Source organism: Pristis pectinata, chromosome 2, assembly GCF_009764475.1.
Source record: "Pristis pectinata isolate sPriPec2 chromosome 2, sPriPec2.1.pri, whole genome shotgun sequence".
In the NCBI taxonomy this organism is placed as follows: domain Eukaryota; kingdom Metazoa; phylum Chordata; class Chondrichthyes; order Rhinopristiformes; family Pristidae; genus Pristis; species Pristis pectinata.
The window spans coordinates 130,337,573-130,347,389 of record NC_067406.1 but is presented as its reverse complement, the minus strand read 5'-3'; the positions used below and the strand labels follow the sequence as shown (position 1 = coordinate 130,347,389).

Below are 9,817 nucleotides of genomic sequence, written 5' to 3'. Positions count from 1 at the left end.
GATCGATTATTAAGAATACTTGTTCCTCATTCATGATATTGCCAAACACTGTCCCTACTTCTGCTAGTCTGGATTGAGACCTTTATCTGTATCTTTATATTATTGGTTTATTTCAATGCACTCCTGGACTATCACCTTGTTTTATCCTTTGTAAGCATCAATGAAATCCTTATGTCAATGTTATAACAACTTGCATCAAGGCCTGTTCACGTATCTGTGCTGTACTTGTTGATCTACTCAGTTAAGCATTGTCCTGATTTAAAATTCTCAATCTACTTACATCGGTTTGGTCCCTTCTCTCTCAGTAACAGCCTTCAGCCCTCCAACTCTGAGATATCTGTGCTTGGCTATCTTGACCACCCCCAAATTTAATTGTTTCACCACTTGCTATGGTTCCTTTGACAGCCAAAGTCTTAAGTCTCTAGAATTCTATCCCTAACCATCTCTTGATCTCTACTTGTCTCTCCATCTTAAGACACTTCCTAAAATCTACCTCATAAAGCAAATATTTGGACATCTGCCCGATTGGTGTCAGATTTTGTTTGACAATGCTCTTGTGAAACATGTTGGAACATTTTGCAATTTAAAGGTATATAATACAGAAAAATCCTGCAGAATCACTATCTTTGACAAACGCAAAGGTAGGCCACTAGAATAAGAGAAGGATCATCCTGCAAGCCAAACTCAGTTGATTCATGTCTGAGGGGGAAAAGAAAAGCAGAAAATGCTGGAAAAACTCAGCAGGTCAGGCATTATCTGTGGAAAGAGGAAATAGTTAATGTTTTAGGTCTGAGACCCTTCATTAGACCGGAAATATTAACTGTTTCTCTTTCCACAGATATTGTCTGACCTGCTGAATTTTTCCAGCATATTCTGTTTTTTTTATTTCAGATTTTCAGCATCTGCAGTTTTATATTTTAAGATCTGAGAAACTTTACAACTGCCTGACATAATTAGTGTAGATTAGATGACAAGACAAAGGCAGGCATATGAAACAAAGATTGTGTGATCATGGAAGTCACAGGCAGGAGAGTCAGGTCAGATGAAGTAGATATCTAAAGAAGGAATATCAAAGACACCTGACGTAGAATGCTGGCCTTCATGGCTAGAGGGATTGAATTTAAGAGCAGGGAGGTTATGCTGCAACTGTACAGAGTACTGGTGAGGCTGCACCTGGAGTACCGCGTGCAGTTCTGGTTTTCTTACTTGAGGAAGGATATACTGGCTTTGGAGGCAGTGCAGAGGAGATTCACCAGGTTGATTCTGGAGATGAGGGGGTTGGCCTTTGAGGAGAGATTGAGTCATCTGGGACTATACTCGCTGGAATTCAGAAGAGCGAGAGGCGATCTTATAGAAACATATAAAATTATGAAAAGGATAGATAAGATAGAGGCAGGAAGATTCTTTCCACTGGCAGATGAGTCTAGAACTAGGGGACATAGCCTCAAGATTCAGGGGGTAGATTTAGGACAGAGATGAGGAGAAACTGCTTTTCCCAGAGAGTAGTGAATCTGTGGAATTTTCTGCCCAGGAAAGGACTGGAGCTACCTCATTAAATATATTTAAGACACAGTTAGATAGATTTTTGCAAAGTAGGGGAATTAAGGGTTGTGGGGTAAAGGCAGGCAGGTGGATCTGAGTCCACGGACAGATCAGCCAGGATCTTATTGAATGGCAGAGCAGTCTCGAAGGGCCAGATGGTCTACTCCTGTTCCTATTTCTTATGTTCTTGTGATGCATTGACAGCAAAAGATATATAAGAACTCTGATATACAAAAAAAATCTGTTGTACATTTTGAAAAAGAGCAGAGAGTTATCTCTGGTATTCTAACTAATAATAATCCCTCAATCAATGTTTCAAAAGCAGGCAATCTATCACATTGCTCTTTTTGAGAGCTCATCTATGCTTTTGGACCTTCAGATTTGACTATTCCAATGCACTCCTGGCTGTCCTTCCTCCTTCAACTCTCTTTTCACTACAGGACATCCAAAACTCTGCTGCTTCTGTCCTGATTCACACCAAACCATGACCTATACTGGTTCCTGGTTATACAAAAGTAAAATTCTCATTTTGGTTTTCAAATGCTTTCATGGTCTTGGCCTATCTACCCTTATAATATCCTCCAATTCTCCTCTATGTCTGTCCTAATGAGAACCATGAATTTACTTGCCCCACTATTGATAGTTGACCCTTCAGCTGCTAGCACCCTAATAAAAACATAGGAAGTATGAGCAGGAAGGAGCAGGCCATTTGGCCCTTTGAGCTTGCTCTGCCATTCAATGTCATGGCAGGTCATCTACCTGAAAGCCATTTTCCTCCATTGCCCCTATATCCCTTGATTCTCTTAATATCCAGAATTCTATTTATCTTTATTTAGAATTAATTCAATAACTGATCCTCACCAGCTATCTGGAATAGGGAATTTTACAGAGTCACCACCTTCTCCTTGAAGAAATTTCTCCTCATTTCAGTACCAAATGGCCTACCCTTAATTCTGACACGGTGGCCCCGACCTCCAAACCAGTATAAACATCCTGCCTACATCCAGCTTGTCAAGTCATGTAAGATTTTTTCAAAAAGTTTTAATGATATCTCTGCTCATTCTTCCAAATGCAATCTCTCATATGGTCAATCTGCTATCCATGGAACTGGTCTAGTGAATCTTCCCTGTACTCCCTCTATGACACATATATTCTTTCTTTGGTAGGGAAAACCTGTAAACAAAACTCCAGGTGCATTCTCACCGAGGCCCTACGTAATGGCAGTAAGACACTTTACTCATGTACTCACTTGTAACAAAGGGTCTTGATGAAACTGCACCTTGCAAACGATTAGGAAGGCAAATAGTATGTTGTCTTGAAGTGTCTTTACATCCTCTTCCTTACTCACGATCTTATTTAGTTTTGTATCATCAGCAAAGTTGTACATATGACATTTGGTCCCCTCAGCCAAATTGTTCACATAGATGATTAACAACTGGGCCCCAGGTGCTGATCCCTGCGGTACTGCACTAGTGTCCTGGAATTTGCTCCCTCAGCTGTTGCATCTTAATATGCATATTAGTGTGAGATGTTGATTTAAGGCTGTGAGGGTTGTTATTACTCTAAGAAACTGTGTCATGTGGTCAATTATTGCAAATGTTGTACCTGTTCTAATTTCAGTAGCTACATTAAACCAATGTTTTCCTCTATATCTCCTGTATGTGATTTAGGTAACATCACATGACAAAGTGCAAGAAAAACCCCCCAAAAAAACCCTAACGTAACCCATTCTGCCTTCCTCTTTGAGGAAACTCCTTAAAACGTGCTTATTAGACCAGGCTGAACATCTTCTTATGCCGTGTGGTGTCAATTCCCTCAATCACCATGGGAGCACGGTAGTGTAGCAGTGAGAGTAATGCTATTACAGCGCCAGTGACCCGGATTCAATTCCCGCCGCTGTCTGTAAGGAGTTTGTATGTTCTCCCTGTGAATGCGTGGGTTTCCTCCGGGTGCTCTGGTTTCCTCCCACATTCCAAAGACGTACGGGTTAGGAAATTGTGGGCATGCTATGTTGGTGCTGGAAGCGTGGCGACACTTGCAGGCTGCCCCCCAGAACACTCTACACAAAAGGTGCATTTCACTGTGTGTTTTGATGTACATATATTTTTGACACATCAAAATCAGGAAAAGCAACACTGTAGGTCTTGGTTCTCCTTAAAATCTGGGTGTGAGGAAAGATAATCGAAATGACAGTTCACTCTGTTTCTTTCTCTACCTCTGCTGGGGTATTTCCTTCCATTTAAGTTATTTTAGGGGAACTTGCTGAGCGGCAAACCAACTCCCTGCATCACAGCAGCAAACACACTTCAAAAAGGAAGGTCGTTGGCCCAGAACGTGGATTGGTTTCTCTTTCCACAGATGTTGCTTGACTGGCTGAACTCTTCTGCTTTTATTTCAGAATCTTCAAGTTTATTTTGTTTGCGGTTTTATCTCTCAACAAAACATCGAAAACCTCGTTCGTTGCAGAGCGATTTGGAATATCACGAAGTGAGCCATCCTGATTCAAGTTCTTCCCCCACCCCAACCTCCCCGGGGTAATGACGTAGGCGGGGATGCAGTTGCTATGGGGGCGTCGTGACGTTGACTCGCGTAATGGGCGCGAGGATGTGCGTCAGGCGAGCGGCGTCACGCCACGTTCTCATGCGAGGAGGCTCCGGACTGGCGTCGAGCTCCCGGCCTCGGATGGCAGCGCCTTTCTACCGCGACGAGGCGGCCGGCGTCAGGCAGCTGGAGACGGCACCGATGGACAAGAAGGGCGCGGCGAATCGGCGGCAGCCCCAGGAGGCGGTGGGTGGCGGCGGCTCTGAGCGCCCTCTCCTCACGCTGCCCTCGCCGGACTGCTGTCCCCAGGCCGACAGGCCCGGCACCAGGCGGGAGCCCGAGGGCCTCGTCCACCCGCTCATCAAAGGTGAGAGCGGCCTCGGGCTTCGGCGGCCGGACGGGGGGGGGGGGGGTGGTTTGGGCTCTGGGGCTGGGTATGTCGAGGGTACTAGGAGACCGGTGCTGGGGACCGGGCCCCGTGTGGGGATCCAGCTCACATGTCCACTGCCTGTGTGCTGCTGCTGCCCCTCTCGCAGCCCCACCGTAATCCCCACTCCCTGCCCGCTTTCCACTGCTCCCTGCCCGGCATAATCGCGTCGTGTGTGGCCTTTAAAAGAGCTTTTGACAACTTTGAGGCTGCACATGGGAGACCCATCAGGTGTTTCGGAGTGGTGTGGGTCGAATCGCCAGTTCAGCAGCGGACTTAAACCGAAAACCAAAAGGATGCTGGAAATCTGAAATAAAAGCAGAGCCTTTTGGAAACACTAGAATCGGGTGGCATCTGTGGAAAGATAAACAGTGTTAGCGTTTCATGTCCCAGAGCAGTAACGTTAACTCTATGTGTTTACCACAGGAATTAAATCCTCTGCCATTTTACACTTAGCAAATCCAATGGTTTCTTTGCAAGAGTCTGTATCCGTTGTATCGCCTTTTACGTCCCTTCTAAGACGTCTCATTTTTAATAGTCATTACCCGAGTGTGCATTGCGCTTGACTAGCCCAGACCATCATGAGATAATTTGCTGGATTTGCTATTTAAAGTGTTGATGAGCATGAGGTCGATTTTAGCACCTTGTTCTAACCAGTACGTTTCTCTCAATTTAAATTTACAATCTTATCTAAATACATTAAAATGTCTTTGATTTCTAAATTCTATGTATTATAATTTGCAGGTAGAAGATTCTTGCTGGGGAGCAGAGACGAGATTGAAAATCCACACCCTTATTGTAAGTCTTCATACTAATAATGCATTTGAGTGCACAGTATGCGGGAGTTGTAAGGATAGTATGGCTAATTAGAGGGAGGTGAAAGTTACAGTGGCAATAATAAAAGATTGGTGGATGGAGTTCTGTGGGGTTGGAGTTCTGCAGGGAAGTGTGAGGTCATCAGCATGGACCTAAAGGAAAAATGTATAGCAAGGAGTCTGTAGAGTTGAGGGATTTTTAGAGGTCCTCATGAAGATATTGCTAAATTGGTATACAGACAATATAAAGCAAATATTATTGAACTATTAGTCTTTATGTCACAGACAGGATTATAAAAGTTGGAGATAATATAGCAATTGTATTTAATTCTGATTACAGTGGAGATTCACCAGAATGATACTGATATTGTGTGATTTAAAATGTGGGCTATGCTTTAACGGTCTTCAGTAAAGAAATTTAAGAGATTAACATGTTTAAATAGTTACTGGATCTTTTGTGGGTATATAGAGATTACCCTTTTTGGACTGAAAGAGTTGTGAATTTTTGGAATTCTCAGTGCTTAGTCATTAGTATATTTAAGATGGAAAAGGAGAGATTTCTGTGCTCTGAGGCATGTACTTATCTCAGGCCTATAAGCAGATAACTTGGTCTCTTGATTGTAAGTGGAGAAACAAAAACAAGGCAGTTTTTCTATTAAAGTAATTGGGATAAAAGGATAATGTGACTAATTGGATGGATTTTTGAAGAAATTGGCATGTGGGCTGAATGAGCAGCATTTATGCGTAGCTGCCTATGGTGAATAATCTGATAACCTTGATTTTTTTCTGTCTTTAAAGCATTGCAGGATTTGACCAAACAGAACCAACATCTGGTCTTGGCAGGAGCCCCATGCACAGCTCATACCTCCACTTCAATCTATCATGGTAGTCTGCATTTGACCCAGTCGAAAGCAGATGTCCCCGTCTATACTAACCTCGGCAACTACAATCCAGGCCTGCCCAATGCAGGCTCTGAAAGTTACCCCACTGGCCATGTTCCCTATGCAGGTACAGCATCAGCACAACACCAGTTCTCAACCTTGGCGCAGTTTATGTGTTCAAAATATCAAGAAGAGCTCCAGACAGTGCCAGAAGTAGGCCCACTAAGTGAATCTCCACCGCTCTCCCCATTAGAAGATGGAGGGCAGCATATCAAAGCTGAAAAGAAGAGACAAAGAAACCGCATTGCAGCATCAAATTGTCGAAGAAGGAAGTTAGAGAGAATTGCAAGACTGGAAGATAAAGTAAAGACTCTAAAATCAGAGAACTTTGAATTAACCTCAACAGCAAGTGTCCTACGTGAGCAAGTGGTGCACCTCAAACATAAAGTGATGAATCATGTCAATAATGGATGTCAGGTGGTGCTTGCATCCTCTGGCCTCCTAAAGCCAGAGGAGAATGGCAGCATTTAATATACCTTTTTTAGTATAGCTTGATCAAAAATTTAGTTCTGTGTTGAAGTGCTGAATTGGATGCTCATCTTGACTTTTGCATTTCCAATAAGCTGCTAAACATAATCATAAGTTATTCTGCAGAAATGCTAATGGGAAGCAACTCCAAATGCTTCATCTTGAAGAAAAAATGGAAAGAATATCTGCAGTCTAGTGTACCTCCTGTTGATGACTGTACTAGTTATGGAAGCCTAGTGAATAGACTGATAACATTTCACCTGTTTTCTGGAAAATTTTCTTTGTGTAAAATTAATTTTTTGCAGTTTAAAGAAAAATGAGCCACCTTGGAAGGAAGCCTCTGCTTACCTTGGGGGGTATCTGCTGTTAAATATTTAAAATGAAACAATTAGTTTTAACTTCCTTGTTCTAAACAGTGAATCTAGAAGTAGAATGCTTAAGTTTAACTATTTTTAATTTGTTTTTTCAAGAATAGTTTTGATATGCTGTATTTTTGTGGCAATCACAAAAGTTTAATATCCTATTAAATACACTGGATCAAATATTTTAAGTGTGGTAACTAATTGCATTATAGTTTATTGCTCCTCGCATTAAAACTTAAGATTGTCAACTTGTTTGTTGTACTTTAAGGAGCTTGAAGGAATTCAACATTATTTGCAATTGTTTTGGCTAAATATATTACAGGAGTTTGTATTGCTTTTGCAAGTTACTGTACGTTAGAATATGCTGCTCATCGGTGTTGAAATGGTACATTGCTGGAATCGGATTGTTCAGTTGTCTGTGATCATTCCTTGCAGAGTGCATCTTATTTCTTGGTGTTAGATGTCGTTCCATCTCCTTAAGTCCTGGGCTCAAGCTTCAATCATGTCATCGGTATGTGATCTAAAAGTCCTGATGAACGCTGCAGTGTCTGAGGGGTTTTAGGATTGAGAAACTAATCCAAAGCTCTTTTTGCCTTGTGCCTTGACATTTTATGGATACTATGCAAATTAGGTGGATTTCTCCCTGTGTCCCAGCCAACATTTAAAACTGATGATCTGGTTATTTCATTATTTGTTGGAACTTGCTGCAGACAACTTTGCTGCATGTTTCATTCAATTGCGGTTACACTTCAAAAGTACTTGTGGATAGAAAGCACTAACAGACATCCTGAGATCATAAAAGGTGCTAAAGAAATGCAGGTTCTTTCTGTAGTTACCCTTGCTGTGTTCTTGGACCTGCTGTACATGCATAACCTTTACATTTATGATACTTTTAGTTATGTGTTCAGTGGTGGTACTTGCTAATTTAAGAAAAATCTAAATGTCTGGATATTGCAGTGTGTTTACTTGCACTTCTGTTAGGATAGACTGAGGTTCTGGAGCAATTTCAATCACTTAAAATAGAGATGCTCAATGCATTCTGAAGACAGTGTTCCTTTTATAAGAAAAATCTCTATCAGTTATATATGAAAAAGCATCATGAAGGCCATTATTGCTTCTTCTGTGCAGTTAGACTATGTACCAGCCTCCCAGTCATCAGTTTTGTTAATTTCTGGAAAGGCAAAAGAATGAGGCTTTTGATCATTTCAGAATTTTTGGTAAATTCTAATAAATAGTTTTGCTAAATATTTTAGTTTCTCTTTGCATTATTTTACCTGTGCTAACATTTCTAATTATGGCAAAAAAAACAATTTTTATGAACTCTATTTACAAAGGAATTTTTAATTAATTATAAGAAATTTACACACTTATAACCATTGTCTTACATACCAACCGAAAGTGCCAGGGTATTTCTGATACAATCTGTAGCAATGACTTAACCACTAATGTTTTATAGAACAATGTTTGGTAATTGTCAAGTATTTCCTCTTTTGAGTTATTTTAAAACTGCTATCATTAATGCCTTTCCCTAAAGTCTACCCTTTTGAGGTCTCTATTTCCAAGATCCATTTATCCTTCATTAAAATTGACCTTGACCAACAACTACTTTCTTATCCTCCTCTTCTATCTCCACATGACTCCTTGCATGGATCCTATTATCTGAAAGTGTCAACTTTATTGACATCTTGTATTTGTAAATTAAATTTACTATTAAGAGCCTTGTTATGTTATACACATATGTTATCAAGCAGAATTTGATAGCCACATCACCGATGTTAAGGTAGGTGATTAAATGTTTGATCAGAAAGCAAGAGTCTTGAAGGAGGAAAAAGGTGTGAATATTTATGAAGAACTTGAAGTTGAGGTAGTTGAAGGCACAGTTAGCAATGTTAGATAAATTTGTGCACAGAAGTGTGAGGGCTGAAGACAGCTAAAGCAAAGGCCAGATTTTTAAACTGATGCATAGCCTGAGTGGGCTAATGAAAATTAAAACAAATGCTGGAATTGAAATAAAAACAGAAATGAAAGGTCTTTGATCTGAAATGTAACTGTTTGTCCTTCCTCACATACTGTTTGACCTGCTGAATATTTCCAGCATTTTCTGGTATTTCCAGTATTTTGGGGTTAAAAGTAGAACTTGAAGTTAAGATACTGGCATTAAAGTTTTGAATTTAGGGAGACTAGCTTAGAGAGATTGGAATAGCTAATGAGGAAGCTGAAGTATGTGAATACTAATGCCTTTTTCTTCATTCTTAAATAACTGCAGTTGGATGACATTGTGTCCTCCATCAATGTTTGGGCCATGTTGATATCTCCCCGATAGTCTATTGTCTTGCAGTGATTCCAGCCTGGTTTTGAGAGGCTTTTTCTACCTTAATGCAGAGAGTTCTGGTAGACTAACTTTATGCAGTTTATCAACACCACTTGTACCTGCTGAAATGTCTTCCTAAAATCTCAAGTCGTGCATGTGAATGAAAAGCAAGACTGTAGATGCTGTAAATCTGAAATAAAAATAACAGAAAATGCTGGAATAACACAAGTCAGGCAGCATCTTTTGAAAGAGAAACAGGGCCTTGGATTTGAAATGTTAATTCTGTTAGAACTGTGAAAGAGAAGGAAAAAAGTTTTATGGTGCAGCAAAGTGTTGGGGATGGATAGAATAAAGGGAAAATGTGATGGGGAGAACCAGGTCATATGGGTGGTGGGGGCTGTCAGAGTAAT

At 40.8% G+C, this 9,817-nt stretch overlaps 1 protein-coding gene across 1 annotated transcript; it reads left to right on the top strand.

The window, feature by feature from the left end:
- Positions 1 to 4,137: 4,137 nt before the first annotated feature.
- Positions 4,138 to 8,800, top strand: LOC127582742 (transcription factor Jun-like). Its single transcript, XM_052038308.1, has 3 exons — positions 4,138 to 4,450; positions 5,255 to 5,308; positions 6,124 to 8,800. The coding sequence occupies exons 1-3, from the start codon at positions 4,147 to 4,149 to the stop codon at positions 6,735 to 6,737; spliced, it is 972 nt and encodes a 323-aa protein (XP_051894268.1). The 5' UTR covers positions 4,138 to 4,146; the 3' UTR covers positions 6,738 to 8,800.
- Positions 8,801 to 9,817: the final 1,017 nt, after the last annotated feature.

Bases quoted from the DNA above. Each gene is read 5' to 3' on its own strand.
- LOC127582742 (XM_052038308.1), top strand. From the start codon at position 4,147: ATGTGCGTCAGGCGAGCGGCGTCACGCCACGTTCTCATGCGAGGAGGC. The intron at 4,451-5,254 runs GTGAGAGCGGCC...TATAATTTGCAG, and splicing joins CGTCCACCCGCTCATCAAAG to GTAGAAGATTCTTGCTGGGG. The intron at 5,309-6,123 runs GTAAGTCTTCAT...CTGTCTTTAAAG, and splicing joins TGAAAATCCACACCCTTATT to CATTGCAGGATTTGACCAAA.